At 35.5% G+C, this 20664-nt stretch overlaps 1 protein-coding gene across 8 annotated transcripts in view; it reads left to right on the top strand.

The window, feature by feature from the left end:
* The window catches only part of LOC138693009 (uncharacterized), an 82099-nt gene that overhangs the window by 54601 nt on the left and 6834 nt on the right, over positions 1 to 20664 (top strand). For 7 of the 8 annotated variants that reach the window (XR_011330202.1, XR_011330197.1, XR_011330198.1 and 4 more), the window contains one exon: positions 13606 to 13682. Coding sequence is in view for 2 of the 8 variants with exons in the window: in XM_069816518.1 (XP_069672619.1) it covers positions 13606 to 13682 (77 nt within the window). In the remaining 6 variants the exon portion in view is untranslated. Of the gene's footprint in view, positions 1 to 13605; positions 13685 to 20664 lie in introns of all 8 variants that reach the window. The other variant, XM_069816517.1, reaches the window with a different exon arrangement.

Here is a 20664-nt window from a genome sequence, read left to right as displayed (position 1 = left end):
GGCTATTTTAATGTACTCTGTAAACAAGTTTTTGCTAAAATGGAGAATTAGGTACAGCAGCGTCATTATGATGAGAGCCATTTGCAGCTAAGTACACGATGTAGCCAACATATGGGCATGCATCATTGCCAGCAGAAATTTGTTTTTTCTCTCTCCCTCATCGTTCTTAATATTACAGAGAGATAGCAGCACTGTTTGTGACAAGATTAGGTAGTGTTTGATGAGATACATTAGTGTTAATTAGTCTTATGATTAGATAGGGGTTGTTGAGGGGATACTGTATTTTCTCGAATAAGCCCAGCACCCCACTTTTGAAAGGCAAAATAAATAAATAAATAAACAAAAAATAAATAAAAATAAAAAATAACACTTTCAACAATAACGTATTCACGATAAATTAAAAACAATTAAACATAAGTACAGTTCAGGTAATGATAAAAATATAAATTTTGTCCTGGAACAGGATGCATTTGAAACCCATTCCATATGCAGGCCCTGCACGTGTGTTAGTTGCCATTTACATGGTATCCTGCAACATTAATAGCACACGTCACGATTTCCATATTCCTCTACATCTTTCATGATTATAAGTTTTTGCTGGAAGTAAAGGATCGTAATCTCATACCTGTAGTGGTACTCATTTTCGGAATTGAAAATGCTAGACACACAGACTATACACTTATCATACTTAAACTTGATTCTGACACATGTACTGCTAAACCAAACGCCATTTAACAGTGTTAACAAATGAAATACCCGTAATGGCATGCATTGCCACCTTAGAAGTTAAGCAGGAGGAAAATTGGACATGTTGCAAACTTCATTTTGAATAAGCCGCATACCTGCATTTTTTACTTCATGTATATTTCGGAAAAAAAGTGCGCGGAGTATTCGAGAAAATACAGTATATTAGTGTGAAGGCTCACTGTCAGTGACAAGGTCAGGAAGGGTTCGGTGAGGGAATATATTAGTGAGAAGTACTTCGCGCAAAAATGACACAAGTGAATGTTACGTCCACTATCCCTTTGATATAATATTTTCGTTTCTCAAGTTAGTCGATTTCAACGATATTCCCTGAACCACATTATATTTCTCCCACATTATGTGTTATATCTTAAAAAACGAGCATTTTCTTTTTGTGCATTACAGATTTACTGTTATACTCCGTAAATCTTACACTTGACTAGTTCATTGAATTCTTAAAGAATATAGTCATGCATTTTACTAGTAACATTTCTATTCCCTTTCGTTTGACATGGCTCGGTATGACCTGGTGACTAGTGGCGAGCGTAGCTGGTGCTGCTATACTGTCTGAGTTATCCAGTTTGTGTATCTATTTACATGAACTTTGTAATGTTTACAAATATCACCACATCAAAGCTTACAATAAAGTGAAACAATGATTGCCCATAACTCCTTACACTTAAAAACAGTGGTTACAGAAAGCATTGTTACATCATGTATCATGTTCTGTAACTGCCAAACAAAAAGTTCCCAGGCACGGGTTCCTGTATGAGAGTTGTTCATAATGATCTCCTTTATTATCCCTAAAAGTTTGTAGCAAAGTCACAAAATCATCCTGTATAACTAAACAGATAGTGTAAGATCTAACCTGGAACTTGTGAGCAGAATTTTTGCATTGACATTGTTTATACACTACCAAGTAGAAAAACAAATGGTAGTATGGGTAATTGTATTACTGTAACTCAATGTAGGAATGAGTTCGGGGGGGGGGGGGAGTGAAATCTAAAATGCAATTTAGTCTGGTTTCAGACTTCCCTCAATATGTAAATTGAGTGTTTTTTGTTTAAGTTGAATTCAATTTAAATAATTAGTTATTTAGACTTGGAAGTTTTGAAATGGAAGCCCTGTATATCACGTAACTCCTGAGTGAATCGAGAATTGAGGTAAGATTAAAATAGATTCTTACGCACAGAAAACTTGGTATTCTGTCGCAATATTGTAGTCTATTACTTGATTATTTAAACTTTATTTGGTCCACATAAAATACTGTATTCTAATTTTATTTTATGCACTTCAATTTCTTTTTGTCCACAGAATATAACAATATTTTTACGAGTTTTGTCGTAAAGATGAGTATTTTCCCTGGATAAAAAAATACAGCACATACGGAGTAAGAATTAGTATTTTACCATTGAGCTCACTGGAGCTGAGTCATTTTACAAAGCGTCACAAAATGGCGTTCCTGCACTCGTAATTTATCCATATTCGTTTCCTGTGTTTCATAAATAATATTTATGTGCCACATTCATTTTCATTTTTTTATTTACATAAACAATGATGTACAACCGAGCGAGCTAGCCAATCTGACCAATCTGATGGGGTTTTACATGGTTTCCCTTAGTCATAGAGGCAACTGCTGGATTGGAAATTTACATGCCATGATTCGTCATTGACTTAATCACCAATACCAAAAACAATAATCAAAATCTATAATAATTTACATGAAGACAAGCTGTCTACAACACACAATAGAAACAGGAACTCAACAAGAGTAAAAACAGCCTACTGGTATACCCACACATTCTAAACACGCGACATGACCACAGATGTTAAAGCGTGATATGTATGTAGGTACAGTTGAAAATGTTTTTCCCATGCTATATATTAACTGATTGCTACGTGTTAATCTACACATTCAAATTTATTTCCTTCTCTTCCTTGCATTCAGGAAGTAAGTAGGTTTGATCCGGCATATGTACTCCAAAATTTATACATTAAAGCTCATATAAGAGGGGTAATCAAATGAAAATGGCGTATATCTCACAGAGGGCACATTGGTACCACTGGAATTTGATTGCTCAACTGACATCTGATGGCGACTCGCGAAAGCACAGTTACAACCTCTGCTTACACATTAGTCGTTTGTTTATTGTGCTGGAAGTGAGGTTAGAGATACGTGTGTTCGTCCAACGTCACTAATGGAGGCAGGTAAAGAAGAACAGGGAGGTGTAGTGCGATTTTGACTGCTGAAGGAGTAGGAGGACGCATGTCTGCTGTTTACAGAGAACACAGCATGGCGTGTTCACGAGTACTGGAATAGCACAAGAGATTCCAAGAGGGACGCGTGTCACTGCAAGACGATGCTCGCCCAGGAGAGGCTCATCGTGCCATCGCTCTGCTGTTATTGCTGAGGTTGATGGTTTTATATGGGGAAATCTGCGAAGAACTTCGTCGTTTGATGGGAATAAGTCACGGTTCTGTACACGTCATTGCAACGAAGCACCTGCATTACCGAAAAATCTACGCTCAAGGTGTTCCACATCAGTTGACAGAGGAACAAAACACAAACAATGGCTGCTTCACTGGGTCACTTGCAACGATACCACGTGGAAGAGTATGCATTTCTGTCCCGTGTTGTCATTGGGGACAAATCGTGGTGTCACCATTTTGAACCAGAGAGCAAACGGCAGGTGCAATGATGGAAACACATGGATTCTCCCACACCGAAAACATCCAAAGCAATACACACAAGTTCCGGTAAGGTCATGTTCTTCTCGAGCATGGGGCCATAATCAGTGCACAACATTATGAAGAAACTTTACAGAAATTGAGATGTGTCATTAAGTCAAAATGCCCTGGAATGGCACTATTCTTCTTCATGATAATGCCCGCCCACTTACTGCCAACTCCATGAGGAATACGATTCAGAGATTTGGTTGGGATTTTCACATTTTTGGGGAGTTGAAGAAAGACATTCGTGGATTTCGTTCTGCATTGGATGGAGACATGTGTGACTGGGTAAAGACCTGGTTCGGTAGACGGTCCACAAGTTTTTTCAAGAATGGGATTGATCGTCTTATCTCGCAGTGGGATAAATGTATAAACAGTTTTGGAGATTACTTTTGAGCTAATGAATGTTCTGTTATACTTTTTGGCATCTGACTGCTCCTCATACCTGCACAACTAAACGTAATGCATGTTCATAATTGCAAAAAAATAACATTATTTCATACACAATGATTTGTAAGCAATAAAAAATGATGAAGAGTTAGAGATGAATAAATATAAAGTAAATAATATCCATAGGAAAATCTTAATTCCGGCTGAAGTTAAACGAAATTGTGAATGCTTCTCATTTTTTTTTTTATAAAAGTGCGAACTTGAAGCAGCATTTTATAAAATTAATTACTATTGTACTAGCCACCGGCGTGGCCCAGCCGGTTAAGGCACTTGCCTGCCAGTCTGAAGTTGCGCTCGGGCGTGGGTTCGATCCCCGCTTGGGCTGATTACCTGGTTGGGTTTTTTCCGAGGTTTTCCCCAACCATAAGGTGAATTCCAGGTAATCTATTGCGAATCCTCTTCCTCATCTCGACACAAGGACCATCTCGCTATCACCAATCTCATTGACGCTAAATAACCTAGTAGTTGATACAGCATCGTTAAATTACCAACTAAAATAAAACTATTCTACTCGTATGTTGTTAATTATATTTGGCAGAAATATTATAATATTATATTATTATATTCATTATAGATGCCTGTTGCTAGTAGCCAGAGTTTGGGTGTAGTTAATATATACTGCAGGGCTGTGTCTTATGGTCAAATTTACGAGTATTGCAGATGAATCGTATGCACACATTATGAACACGTAGTCTCTCAGCTAAGAGTGAACTTACATTAGTTAGCAAGGAATCGCAATAATCAAAATGGGGCATTACAAGCGTCTGAATAAGATTCTTTTTTAGACTAAGTGGTAGAAATTCTTTCATATGGAACAAGGAGTGAAGTTGAGAAAATATTTTTTTTGCAAATGTGTGTTACTTGAGTGTTCCAATTTAGATCGCTATCCATAAAAATGCCAAGATTTTAAACTTTTTCACTGTATTTAACAATAATCCCATTCAATATTATATGTGGTATAGTACTATTATCAAGAGTGCTTTGTAGACGATTATGTCCCATTACGATTGTTTGCGATTTCTCTGGATTTAACCTTAATCCAAATTTGTGTGCCCACAGTGAAATCGAATTCAAGTCTTCGTTTATTTTGTTTATTGCGTCATTAGTCTCGTCAGGGTGGAAATGCAAATAAATTTGCAAGTCGTCAGCATACATATGGTATCTGCAGTGTTTTATCATATTAGTCACGTCATTAATATAGATCATGAAGACTAAAGGTCCGAGAACTCATTATTGTTGAATTCCAGATTTCACGACACATAGAATCAAGTTATAACCGTTTATCTCTATCATTGCGTGCCCACTTTTACTTTTTTCAATTGAGGAGTGTTTTTGCAAAACTTACTAACTGCAAAATTTGCAAAATTTAGATTTTGATGGATTCATTAACATAAGACAGGCCTCTACATGATGTTCAAGGCGTCTTAGTCAAATTGGGTTATTTCTCTTCATTGTAGTGTGTCAAAGTGTGATCGTTTTTTTAAAACTTGCTTTCTGCTATAAGTGAGAGATACAGCAAAACTTGCTTACTATAGTGTTTTGTCTCTCCTGTAAAATGTAGTTTTTTCATTTAGCAAGTTTTGCAAAAGTTTTGAAAGTTTAAGAATTGTAGTTTATTTCATAGCATTAATATCGTTTCTTGGAATAATTTATTGTAAATACAACACTAGTGGATTTTTAAATTTGAATTTTCAACATGTTCACGAGAATTAAAAAAAAAATCAATTTATTTCCTGTTTAATTTTCTCAATGTGTGTGTAATTTGAAGATGAAAATGCGGAAACTAATTTAAAGAAATATTTTAGTAAGTGCATGTGCTGCCTGTACTATACTAGACGGAATATTCGAGGGCCAGTGAGGTAGACCTATGATAGAGGCAATTGCCAATCGTATGCATGTTCCTCCTCCCAGCGTTGCCTAGTTCAGACCTAGCGTCATGCCATTATACACTTAATCCCTTCTGCTCGGAAAGATTTTTTAAGATAGAGTCTTGGGAGTATGTCCTATAGAAAGAGCTCATTGTGTCCTTCACGACTGTCAAAATTCCATATTTTTAGGTGGTATAGTTGCTGAAAAATGATTTATTTCATGTTTAACACTTGAAAAGTGTATTTTAATTTTTAAAATGGTTGAATAAAGGCATTCACTCAACATCACGATTTCGGATATATGTATTTGTCATTTTGCACTGCTTATTTTGTACATCTATCGTTCCAAACTGAAAATCACTTTTGAAAAATAATAATAGAATAAAAATACTCACGTTATGCAAGGAGCTATCAGAGAAATATTTTTTTTTCATTTAAGACATCAACATACAGAATATTCAAACACAAACACTGGCTTTATTTATTATGATTCATCTTTACCAATCAATCTTCTTAATGTATCCAGCTGCTTTCTGACAGCATAAAGTCCACTATAGTCCACTGCAGTCTATTCAGTTTTTGTTTTTCACGAGAAATGAGGGGTATTTTGATCAGTGTTCATTTTATATATATATATATATATATATATATATATATATATATATATATATATATATATTTATTTATTTATTATAACACCTTCCCTCCAGTTACTTTCATGGGTGCATCTGAAGGAACGAAGAACAATACATTCACTGTCTCTTCTGTTTAGAATCATGCATGCTTCTACTCCGAATTATCTGTTATCAGGCTTTCAATTTCTTACACCTCTTCGAAACCGACATCAAGCACTTCTTTCTATCCCTCATCATAGAACATCTTTATACTCACCTTCCTATACTGTAGAAATACCTCGTCTCTGGAATTCGTTACCTAATGACGTCAGGGACTGCCAGACTTTATCACAATTCAAAATTAAATTGGAAAATTTTGTCTTAGTTAATGTTTTTAGGTATTGCTAGAAGTATTGATTTGTGTATTTTTTCTTTCTTTTTCTTTTTTTTTAATCTAGATTAAAATTGTAAGTTTCTTGTTTATGTTACTTAATTAGTTAGGATGCAATTAATTATGATACTTAATCACTCATTTAAAGTTTGTGTGACTGCAACCTGTGTATATTTTGTGTGGCTTTACTTTGTTTATAGTGTTTTTTTCTCTCTGTCTTTATTTTTTGTGTAGCTTTATTTTGTAAATGGTGTATTTTTTTCTCTGCTTATTTCTATTATTGTATTTGTATTCCTGGTGTTGTGGAATAGAAGGCCTGATGGCCTTAACTACACCAGAATAAATAAATAAATAATAAATAAATAAATAAATAAAATAATAAATGTATAACATAGGACCTTCATCTTCAATTCTCTTTCATATAAAGCTATGCTCTGGATTTTTAATGCCTGTAAACTTCCATCACCCTCGGTGGGTTGAAACCTCAACTCTGGTGACTACAGCCAGGCAACATTCAAAATATAGCGCTTCTGTTGCCTATTTTGGCATGACATCATTGTTCTCCATCACTTAAAACCCTCTACAGTCTGACTGGTAGGAACATTTGATTTCTGTGCACTCTAAAAGGTATGTTGTCAGCCTATAGTATAATAAGCATTAGACCACTGGGCACAACACTTCTGTATGTATCTCTTCGTAGAAATCTGCCATTTAAATAAGACATGCATGAGGAAAGTCTAATAATTCATTTGGTCTATTTGTTTAAATATCATGATTGTCAGAAATTGTTATAATTTAGACGTCATACTTGCACTGCGTTCTATTTTCTCTATAATATAGCATTATGGTGTCGATTTTATCTTTGTTCCATCATAATGTGACTCATTTGCCACTTTTGTGTGTAATTTCGACACGGCAGTGCATCAAGACGGACTCTTTCTGAGTTTCCTAGTAACTGGGATTGCATGCAGTTAATACTACCGATTTTTTTCCATAATTCTCAGTTTGTGTATAAGGTTGTTTCCACACTTAAAATTTAAAACAATTGAAAAGGCGATATGTTTCTACTTAATTCAGAGTTATATGTACCATTTCAAAAAAAAAAAAAAAAAAACCATGATAAATTAAAAATGTTCTGTTTTTCATGGAATGCTCTATAAGGATGACCTGAAACGAGAAAGAGATGCCATGAAGAAGGAACAAGATGCTCTTAAACAAAATAAGAACTCCCTGAAACGAGAAAGAGATGCCATGAAGAAGGAACAAGATGCTCTTAAACAAGATAAGGACTGCCTAAAACGAGAAAGAGATGCCTTGAAGAAGGAACAAGATGCTCTTAAACAAAATAGGGACTGCCTGAAACGAGAAAGAGATGCCATGAAGAGGGAACAACATGCTCTTAAACAAGATAAGAACTGCCTGAAACGAGAAAGAGATGCCATGCAGAAGGAACAAGATGCTCTTAAACAAAATAAGAACTGCCTGAAACGAGAAAGAGATGCCATGAAGAAGGAACAAGATGCTCTTAAACAAAATAAGGACTGCCTGAAACGAGAAAGAGATGACATTAAGAAGGAACAAGATGCTCTTAAACAAAATAAGGACTGCCTGAAACGAGAAAGAGATGACATTAAGAAGGAACAAGATGCTCTTAAACAAAATAAGGACTGCCTGAAACGAGAAAGAGATGACATGAAGAAGGAACAAGATGCTCTAAAACAAGATAAGGACTGCCTGAAACGAGAAAGAGATGACATGAAGAAGGAACAAGATGCTCTTAAACAAAATAAGGACTGCCTGAAACGAGAAAGAGATGACATGAAGAAGGAACAAGATGCTCTTAAACAAAATAAGGACTGCCTGAAACGAGAAAGAGATGACATTAAGAAGGAACAAGATGCTCTTAAACAAAATAAGGACTGCCTGAAACGAGAAAGAGATGACATGAAGAAGGAACAAGATGCTCTTAAACAAAATAAGGACTGCCTGAAACGAGAAAGAGATGACATTAAGAAGGAACAAGATGCTCTTAAACAAAATAAGGACTGCCTGAAACGAGAAAGAGATGACATGAAGAAGGAACAAGATGCTATTAAACAAGATAAGGACTGCCTGAAACGAGAAAGAGATGACATGAAGAAGGAACAAGATGCTCTTAAACAAAATAAGGACTGCCTGAAACGAGAAAGAGATGACATGAAGAAGGAACAAGATGCTCTTAAACAAAATAAGGACTGCCTGAAACGAGAAAGAGATGACATTAAGAAGGAACAATATGCTCTTAAACAAGATAAGGACTGCCTGAAACGAGAAAGAGATGCCGTGAAGAAGAAACAAGATGCTCTTAAACAAAATAAGGACTGCCTGAAACGAGAAAGAGATGCCATGAAGAAGGAACAAGATGCTCTTAAACAAAATAAGGACTGCCTGAAACGAGAAAGAGATGCCATGAAGAAGGAACAAGATGCTCTTAAGATGACTGCCTGAAACGAGAAAGAGATGCCATGAAGAAGGAACAAGATGCTCTTAAACAAAATAAGGACTGCCTGGAACGAGAAAGAGATGCCATGAAGAAGGAACAAGATGCTCTTAAGATGACTGCCTGAAACGAGAAAGAGATACCATGAAGAGGGAACAACATGCTCTTAAACAAAATAAGGACTGCCTGAAACTAGAAAGAGCTGCCATGATGGGAGAAATATACGCATTGAAGTTAGAACTCGAGAGCCAGAGAGAACGAGATGATGGAGTGTATTTTTTTGCTTTTCCTCGTGGATCTATCTATGTTTGCATATTTAGTAAGTATTGAGCTTCCTGGCTATATATATTACATTGTGACGTTATCAAAAAATTACACATATTGGCATTATGATGTCAGAGAATCTGAGCCATCTGAACTCTAAATATGTCAGCAATGCTGCAGATCATGGCCTTCGTGTAATATTGTTTATTGTAGTGTGTGTTTTGTTTTATTCTGAAATGCCATTAGTTCTCAAAACTGACGAAAGATGGATTTTGGTTGTGGTTGTGTTATAAAATACAAATAAACAATAAATTAAAACCTTGTTGAGGCTGACATCCATTGATGTCCCTCAGGTAAAATTGTAAGTGGTAATTTAAAAAGTAATTTATATCTCATTAACTTGAAAATAATTTTCTACTTTCCGAAAATGTTTGTTATCGTAATAAAATTATTTTTTTATTGTTTTCTGTAACTTTTCGCTAATTCCAACAACCTTGAACATTATACCGGTACATTTGTTATTGATATTGCTATATAAATTCATTGTTAATAATTATTTGTAAATCAAATTGACTGTTAAGCTTTCTCAAGAGGTAGCTTTGAATTTCAAGGAAGCAATTATAATACTACTGCTGCTGCTGCTGTAATATAAAGAAATTAATTAATTAGGATTATAGTTACAATAACCACTTTCATGTGTTAAAATAGTCTAGTTCTGATGATGGCTGACACAAAGCTGAAACTGGTCAACTTGGTAATATACAACTTAGTTTTTATTTTAGCACATGAAAGTGCTATTTCTGAGTGATATAAAGTGTTAAAAGTATGTAATCAAGATGTATAATTCATTAGTGTTAGTTAAATATTCTTATTTTTTGACTTCAACTATACTGTTATAATTTACTGCAATACTTTAAGCAGAGGAAGAAATGAAGATGATAAAAAAAATATCTCTGCCCTAACTTTTGTAGATGTATTTTGACACATTACATCTCTAATAATTATAGTAAAAATAATTGTTTGTCATTCGTGACTTTCACAATTGCTATGTAGAAGTCAAGTTTATATTTTGCTTTACTGAATTTAGATAGCAGTTGCAGTGCCAGGATTTCATAATTGGGGGCGGGAGTGGGGTGCTATATAATCATTGAAAGGTGCTGATAAAGTCCTGACACTCATATTTCCAGCAGCCAATCTCCTTGCAGATCAGTTACATTTAAACGTGTGCGTCTTGTCATTCGCTACTGATGATGTTATGCACTTTCTAAGACTCGATAAATACCAGTACTGGTACTTAATATAATCGTCCACCATTTTTGTTCTTTCGTTGGCATTTGCAGAAAGCACACGAGGACATTATTTGCTGCTCAATTATTTGCTCAATTACAGTGCGTTTGATTTATTATCATAGGAGCTACGACATGATAATGTTTAACGGTGTGGCAAATAGATTCCTCGTCTGGTAGCTCGACAACGAAAGAACAAAAATGGCGAATGATACTCCTACCTAGACTTATAGAGCCTTCACTTTCTAAGACGTAAGCAAAGAGGAGGAGTCATGCAGGAAATAACAGCGATGCGACATATTATTACCTATAAAATGAAAATGTATGTTAATATTTTATGTTTCTGATTTAAATGAACATTTATTATATACACTTATGCCTGTTACATACATACATACGCACGCACACACAACCCTCCCCCCCCCTTAGTTTGACACGTTCGAATAGGAAATTACACTTCGGCTGGATTAAAGGACACTCAGGAATAGAGGGGAATGAAATAGCAGATAGACTTGCGAAGCAAGCAGCAGAAGACAGCGAAATCGTTTACGACAGAGTACTGAAAGAGCAAAAACGGAAAAGGAATCGATATGTGGCAGACTCCAGGAATGGAGCAATAAGTAAGGCTTACTTCTCGCCAGCGAAGAATAGACTACGACAGAAAATTCCTTTCTTCCCAGAGTCCACAGCAATGGTAACTGGCCATGGAAAGCTGAGGGCATACCTTCACACTTACAAACAGCCCAATAAGTCCATGTGGAGAAGAAGAACAAACTGTAGATCACGTGATATTCCAGTGCAAAAAATTATGTAAAGAAAGAAACGAAATGATTAAAAGAATAAGAAACATTGGCAGAAATTGGCCTGCGACCCATGACTAGCTAGTTAGCAAGTATTTACAAATATTCGTCAGTTTCATCAGATCGATAAACTTCAATGACCTACAATAATATGTAAATTAATCATGATAGATTCCAATTAAAGTATTATACTATATTATATGTATGAAGATTACAGCTAAACACGTATATATTATAATGTATCAGTATTAAGATAGACTCTAATTTATGTAACATATATTGTAACAGGTAGGCTAGGATTAAGGTAAATAATACTTCAACATTAAGACATTTCAATTTAAATAATATGTCTATAAATTTAAAATTTAACTTAAGTAGAGAGTACTCATAGTAGAGAGTATTGTAAGTTTAGTAGGTTAGTTTATTATAGTTACAAGTAGGTTGAAATACTAGCCAGTATTATATAACGAGACATTTTAAAATTGTCAAATGTCAGAAAAAACGTTTGTATATTCAGTAGATATTCAGAAATTCACATTTTTTAAAGTTCTGGTATATTGTAAATATGTTAGGTACCGGTACTGTAAACTGATGTATTGAAATTACAAAGCATGTAGTATTACTATGTAATGGGGCATGCAGTTAATAATAATAAAAAAATACATAATAATACATACTTACTGTGCGTGCATACATGACTGCAGAATAGCTCACGCTCAGTGATGCCAGCCCAGACCAACATTGCCTGACGCGGCTTCGAAGCCACCACATTGTTCAGCACTGTATTGACATCAACCCACCAGTTGGTGGCATTCTACTGCTTTCCTGCTTACGCGCATTGGTTGTGTGGCCAGTGGATCAGAGACAACTGAATGTCTCTCTGTGTTGCATTTCCTGTGGCTTTGATTGATTCACGACTATTATAATATCCACTGGAAATCCCTGTGGTGGCTGAGTAGTCAGACCTTCAGCCTGTCACGCAGGCTGTCCAAGTTCGAATTCAGGTCAGGTCAGAGATTTTTCATTGAAATAGTCCGGGTTCGAGTCCTGGTCAGGCCTGAGGTTTTACATGTGGCGGACGAGGTTCACTTGAGGTTTTTCTCGGGCTTCTCAAATCGCGTATCTATATTTCGTCATCATTCCATAACATTCCCCAAATGCCAGCTGGAGGGGGACGATTGAAGTTGCCTGTTCGAAATCTGGGTACGCAGCGAACCTTAGCATAGTCAACTGGTGTGGATTTGGGAATGCGTGCCTGGCTTAAGAATTAGCGCAATAGATCTTGAAAGATCGCAGTGCTGGGTCATATTACCTGTCCCGAAAGTCCATTGAAAATGTGGCAACAGGTGTTAGTTCAAATTTGGACACTATTTGAGCTCTCCAAAAATGGTATCAATAACTTTTATTTCCAGAAAGTGTAAATAATTAAAATCGAAATTTTTCGCCGTGTGTCTAACAGGGGATGGCATGATTGGCATCCACTTTTCCATACGTAGCTACGTCTGTGTGAGAACTAGGAAGCCTTCGTTGTCAACTAACCTAAATGGCCTTAAATCCCATGTACACATGGCCACACATATCAACTGCGACACTGGCAAATCAGACAAGACTCACGCCTGTAACTGCTTGCCGTCAGGCTTAGATTCCAGTGATGCTACAAAACAAGTTAACTTTTAAGACTGAACCCATTCAGCCTGGGTTTTATAAGTTAAGTCCAGACAGACCCAAGAAAGCCTGCCTGTTTGCTCGTATTATAAGGTAGAGTGACTTGCATTCACTGAAGCCAGTCTGCGCTGGTTAAGATGAAACAGTACTAGTTTGAAATCTAAGTTCGTTGGCTATTTAGTCACTTCAAAAAATTTTTATTTTATGGTCCAACATGGCAGAAAATTCTTGATTAAAGAAATATAGTTTTATAATTTATTTCGCTACAGAATTTCATAAAATAACAAGATAATATTATACATTTCATATTCCAGCAAAGTGTATCTGACTCAGAGAAGGAGCAGGAGCAGGGGCAAGAGCAAGAGCAAGAGAAGATGTTGAAAAGATATTGGTAACTATGAATATCAAGAACTATTATAGAAAAATATTTCATTTTAACTTTTTCCTTATCAACAATTAAAAGCCTCATGAAATCTGTAAAATGCATAAAACTTTTTCGTTCTTCAGAATATTGATTTGCTATTTAACCTCTAAGGGACAGATTTATTTTTATTTATGAAGCTGAAAGTTTGAATGGTTTGCATTAAATTTATTACTGTGATGAAAAGGAAAGTGCAAGTAATTTATAATAACTGTTGGCATTTAATGGATATTATGTTGACGAGAAATAGTTTTCTTTGTCTTTATTAACGGTACGTTTCAGAAGATTACAAATTAAGTTTTCAGTAGTTTGTCTATATCTGTAGGCTTCTTGTCAGGTTTGAATGACTTGGTTCATATTTATCATGCAGCTGAAAGCAGCAGTCTGGCGCAGGTCAGTGGAACCCAACAGTCCTTTTGGGTCACTCTTAGGACTGTTTGGGAGTCGGGCGGGTGAACGATACTAAGCGTAAGCTCACTCACGGACGTAGTCATGGGCAAGCCTGAAAGAGATTTTGCCTGTCTCTGATGGGTACACATTTTCCATAGTTACTTCGAGTTTTGTGATTTGCAATACATGACTGACGGGAAATATATGAGGTACCAGTCAAACCCATTGCATGAGCATACAGTTCCCTGCATACTGGACAACATACAAAATTAAGTTATTTTCCACTGCTGTCGAAGACAGATTTAAAGATTGTCCCAATGGTACTTTTTTAATTTTCATCCAATCCTGTTGTTTTAAACTCTCTAGCAGCGATTTTTTCCTTCACTACTTTTTCTCTAGAGAGGCTGTATTTTAGAATGTATGCTTTCACGGTCGGTGTCTGTGATGAAGGTTTTCCAGGCTGAGATGCAGTGTACCATTATTTGGACTAATCTGACTGAACCGCATATGCAAGCACAAACTCGATGAATAAGTAACTGATAGAAGAGGAGACTTGAGCTCGATACCAGTTCACCGCACGAGCAGCCAGGCCTGGCCTGTGAAGCCCAGTGTATATCGTGCAGATCTCTGGCATGTGAGCTGTAGGAGAGGGGAAAGAATGAGCTGTCAGAAAGAGTTTGTTTCGTGATGGTTATATTATACTATCTACTGACACAGACTAAAACCTGTCTTTTCCCTCCATACACATTGGTGATATAGCCATGGCACAGGACAGGTCTTGCCTTCTCTACTGTACACTATCTTAAGCTTGCATATATTCACATCATTACCTTAGCATTATGTGATATGATAATGTAGTGCTGTGTGATAGTCTTCATATCTCTTGTCGAACTTGCGAATTAAAGTCTCTGTTTATAATTGTTTACTATCTTCTTCTTAATCGCCAAAGTGGCCAAGTTACAAGAAGATACACTCACATTCGGCACTAGAAATAGGAATAAATTATTATGAGTTATTGCAACAATATCAGTATATGGATATGGATATTTATTAATAATGGTTCACAAAAGTACATAAACTTAATAAATTACAATGTACACGAATAGCAATTATACACAATAAATATATGTTTAATACCTCATTTTCCATCATATATCTATTTCAATTTATGTTGCACTTACGTCTAGTTTTAGTGCAAGTTTCAACCAAGTGCGTTTATTTAAAGCAAAAAAAGACCTTAAAGCTTATTTATATATTACTTTTTTATTTATTTTTTTAACTCTACAATAAACAAGTGTAGTCCTGTTGCTTTATTTATCCAATATATATAAATTTCCTTTTGCTGAACGTAAAGTTACATTTCTTCGGATCAAATTTATACACATTTAAAGGACAAAACTAAAATTATTTGAATCATTTGTTATCATAATACACCGCTCTCTGAGCATATTGGGAATTAAATTAATGACTTTTCCAAAATACGCTAAGGAATGTTACATATAAAAACCACTTTTGTCTCGAAAAGGAAAAAAAAAACGAGCAAAATTGTATAAAATAATCATATACACGAAATTAGATGTAGCCTATAGGTCGTCACTGATTCTGCCGATCACTGGCTTCTGTATTTGTTTGTTTACAGCAGTTTCGGAGCCTCGTTTATATATGCGAAAGCTTCTGCAGTGGGCTGTATTATGAATTTCATGTTATTGTAATTACATTAAATTGATTACAAACCAAAATATTTTGTTCATTGACTTATCATGGTTGTACAGTTTTGTTTTCGTACAGATGTATTGTAATTGTGCTGTTCCCATACTACCTCAGACGAATGGATCACGCTCTGTCAGTGCATAGGCGCTGCACCGCCACTGTTCAGTTAAACCTTCTCTCCACGCTGTACTCAGTATGCAAAGAGCATGGCGGCTCCATGGTATGACGTTACATGCCGGCCACTGCTCTATATAATAATGCAGTTGATATAGCATCATTAAATAACCGATTTAATAAGTTACAGAACTACACTAACAGGAAATCTTCAAAGTTTGTCTTTGCTTAAATGTCATTTCTCACATTTCTAATCCTCACACTACACATTTTCTCTCTCATAAAACAATTTTTTTTTTCTTCTAAAAGCTTGTTTTAAGTATGTCATACTCATAATATGTGTTGAATAAAATCATAAGTTTGGAATTTTACTATATCTAATTTGCCCTTACTGTAAGTTGCACATTTTTAATAAGCGAAATATTTGTAACTTGTCTTGCAAAGAACTGTTAATGAGCTCATGTTGAAATTGCGCACAGACATACAAAATTATCTGCTCATACTAACTGTAACTTAATTTGAACGCTGCATTCTTGGTCGAACTCCTACCTGGTCAAGACCGGGGCTATTCAATTTTTCGACGACTTTTATTCATGCTTTAATTTCCATCTTACAGTTAGTATCTATTTGCTTTGAGGATCTAACAATGTGCACAGTTTGAGGGAAGTTTAGATATGAGGTTATTAACTCAGTTCTCTTGTCAAGTAATGTTCAATTTATTTTACTTTTACATTGGTAAAATAGTTTAAAATTAATAATAAAATTACCTTGTGTATTTCACGTTCTTGGCCACACAATTCCACCTCCAGTTCTTGTAATGTTTTAATTTCCATTTATTCACCTCCTCTCTACTCAACAGAATTCAAAATAAAAACTCATTACAAGGGACTGGTTGTAATATAAAGTGGGTGTAAGAAAAGAAAAGTAATTAACTTCTTGATAATGATGGGTATGACATTTTGTAGTGATACAATAATGTTCTTATAGCAATATACAGATCGATTTTTTTAAGTAAAGGTATATATGTATATCTTTATATACATTTTTAAGATATAATTTTGACATATTTATATTTGATGCAGTATAATTTAATTTAGAAATTTTGGTTGAAAAAAAGTTTTTTTCAGATTGTTTCTAAATCGTTCAGATTTTTTTTTTTTTTTTGCATATAAATTTGACGCAAAACTTGAAGAATATCTCATCAAGAAATTAAAATAGAGCCATAGTTTTTTCACTGTTTCGTTGCTAAAATAGTTTAGTGTCTGATATGGAGCTATTTTTCATTTTCCTAATATGTATTAATTATTAACATTTATGTAAAATATGACAACATTTAATGTTGAGTATTTATTGAAACAAAAATCCATATTATTAATTTTATTAATGAGATTTTTGTCAATGTTAAGCACTAGAGAATATTTCAAGCTTCTAAATGACACCAATATCTTCTTGATATCATCATTTATCGCTGAGATATGATATTTGAAAACATTGAATATTGTAAAAATAACTACTTTCAGGAAATTAATGTTCCTAGAAGCCCCAGCATGGTATGAGCAGCTTCATGTTGGTCTAGTTCCAGCTTCTTTCTGCCTCTGATAGCTTTTACTTCAGGCGTGGAATAATGATGAGGCTACCCCAGCAGTTTGTTTGTTCCGGAGTTTATACCCATTCTCTTCAGAATTTCACTGAAAATGCTTGGAGGACCTAATCCATATTGTTCCATTGAATGCCCCAGTCACATTTAGCTTTTTTGTCTTATAAGCACCTCTCTAGCATCTACCTCTTTAAGGTTTTATTTTCATGCCAGGTCCTTTGTGTTTCTAATTTCTCCTGTAGCCTTAGCCACTTGGCTGGTTGCATGAAGAGAATGTCATCACTCGCTGCAATATGGAACAGGGAACCCCAAATTGCTCTTCAGATTCTTCTACACTATCAGTATTTGACCTCAATGCAATACTAAAATAGTCTCGAAGCTTGTCAATTAGTTGTGAGTCAATATTTTTTTTTTATTTTGCAGTTGCCAGAGAGCATTTCCAGAATGTTTTGGTAATGCCCCAAAATTCTAACATCATAATATTTTTCCCATTATGTGAGTCTGGTTCACACACAATTTTGTAACAAACCTTTATTCTGAACAGATCGAAGAAATGTTCGACCAGCTCCTGAGGTTCCCTGGTGATACCTTACAATTACTACTGCTCACCTGTTTGTTATCACCTGATGGGTTGCAGACTCTAGCATGCAATTTATCGACAGAACCTGCGCATTCATTATTCCCAATTCCCTTTATATATCACTTGCAGCTTCCTTTGATTCTCTCTTCTGAAATTTGTGTTACCATAATATTAGTTACCTCTTCGTAATATGTGAGAGGTAAACTTTAGCGGCAGACTGTTTTAGCAGTCCTACAACAATCATCTATTCATCTCATAATATATATATATATATATTTTTTTGTGGATATTACACTTGGGGTTTGAAAAATATTCACTAGATACAAATTCATAACTATTGCACCCTAACTTCAGACAAACAGCCAAACAACATCTCTTGCTCTTTTCCATAACAACTGAAATTGAGCCTACACTGCATGAGGCACCTACATCTACAGCAATCTTCAGTCACTGGGTATTCTGATTGAATTGCATTACTAGTGTCTCCTGTTGGTGGAGGTAGAGAGTACCTTACATTTTTTGAGGTGGCTTCTTCTCCTGTTACCCATTGTTCAAAAACTTATGTACACTCACGGAAATAAAAACTAGCAGCAGACAAACATCTTCATAACAGCCATGCTGTACAGAAACTTTGCATCACACTATCTTTATGATTGCACTCACTGCTTTCCTCCTCACGCCTTTAGAATGAATCTAACCCTATTCTGCCACTATCTGCCTCTAATTTAGATAATGATATAACTCACCAAACTCCATATACAGAATTTAACAAAAAATAAGTCTTCAGGTTCCCACGATTTTCACTGCGCATACGTGGGGAAAGCACATTGGCAAAGCTTTTATGTTGAAGTGTGCGGTAGCTCATTGGTGAAATGCTTGACTACCTACTTTGAACATAAACTACTGTGTTCTAAGAAACAAAAGTTACTGCACTATATTTGGTCCCTGCTTATTGCTTGATTTTTTTTGTTTGTATTTTCACATAATATTTGTTTTATTCCACTATCACAGTCGTAACATTTTGTTCAAGTTCATTGCTATTGAACAATAATATACACTTAAATGATAATATAATCCAATAAAGATGATAAATTACTTAGAAGTAATAATGCCAATTTTACTTTAACTAATAGCTTTGACTGGGCTTTCCTTATCATGATGGTACATACTGATATTATTGTTGTTGCATCTAGCAATGAAGCCATTAGCATTCGTGCTCTCTGGGCTACAGTGTCTTCTGCAGACAGCGCATTGCAGGTCTTCACGTGGCTCTTGACTGCTCCACAGGGGACACGATTTGTAATTGATGTAAATGGCTTGCCAAGCAGCCTGAAGGCTACAACTGCAGTTTCCGTGGTGCTTGTGGGATTACTTCTGGGTTCAAGATTAGGGTGTTCCATTTTTTGTTTTCGGCATGTATTTTTGTTTCCTCAATATAAAAGTGTGAGAATTCAGAATTGATCAGGCGCTTTACTGAAGTCATTGGCAGATTTGTCGTTTTCATTTGCTGTAGCCTATTGTTGTGCCTTTCTTGGCAAGTGTATCTGCCAGTTTGTTGCCCTCGGTCTCACAGTGTGCCGGACCCACTGTATGTGAATTATCTTGATAAGATTTTGGAATTGAAATAATATGTTTTAGCAATCCTTTATTTTCTCTGATTTTTTGTGGTGTTTGAGCATATTGCTTGAATTGCAGCTTTGGAATCTGAGGATTACTGCTTTATTGCACTTGTTAATTGGGAGATTCATTAATTGCTGTAGAGCTCTGTGTATTGCCATTATTGCTCCGTCATAGTTTGTGATGTTAAGACCTGCTGCTTGATAAAATGAGAATAGTGAACATGAGACTACAGCTCCAGTTCGGTGGTTTGTAAAAATATGTAACCATTCTTTTGGGGGATATTTTGTGTTGATTGTTTCGAGGGCTAGTGCTTTCATTACATCTGCTTTATTTACTTCTTCAGTTAGCTGTAAAGTGTAGTTGAGCTGTTTAAAATCCAGTAGGTTTCTCTTATTTGGAGTTTCTCTGTTGTTGGGTATTTTCATTTGGAGTTTCTCTGTTGTTGGGTATTTTCAGACTGGATTTTAAGTGAGATACTTTTTCTAGGAAGCTAATTTGGGTTTTGAGGTTGGGAGGAATTGGAACTTTTTTTCTCCATTTGAAGTGTTCTAACCTAAGCATTTTTTCGTGTTGTATCAGCGCTTGTTCTTGTATTTTTAATGTTATCGCATGATTCTGTGTTGCGGCTCGCATAGCTGCAATAGGCGTGGTTTTTATTGCTCCGGTGATTAGATGGAGAGCTTGATTTTGTATTGTCTCAAGTTAATTAATGTTGGCTTTTTTTGCTGTTATTAGAACTTCACTGCCATACAGAAGGGTACGTTTAATGTACATGTTGTATGTTGTGTTGAGGACGCTCCTGGAGCAACCCCAATTAACGCCGGCTAGTCGTTTCAGAATCTGTAGCTTTTGTTCTGCTTTTTGAGTGATGTTGGATATATGATTTTTCCAGCTTAGTTTTGTATCGAAAGTTATGCCTAAGTATGTTGCGTTATCTATTG

Source organism: Periplaneta americana, chromosome 17 (assembly GCF_040183065.1).
Source record: "Periplaneta americana isolate PAMFEO1 chromosome 17, P.americana_PAMFEO1_priV1, whole genome shotgun sequence".
In the NCBI taxonomy this organism is placed as follows: Eukaryota; Metazoa; Arthropoda; class Insecta; order Blattodea; family Blattidae; genus Periplaneta; species Periplaneta americana.
This window is presented reverse-complemented; position numbering and strand designations above follow the sequence as displayed.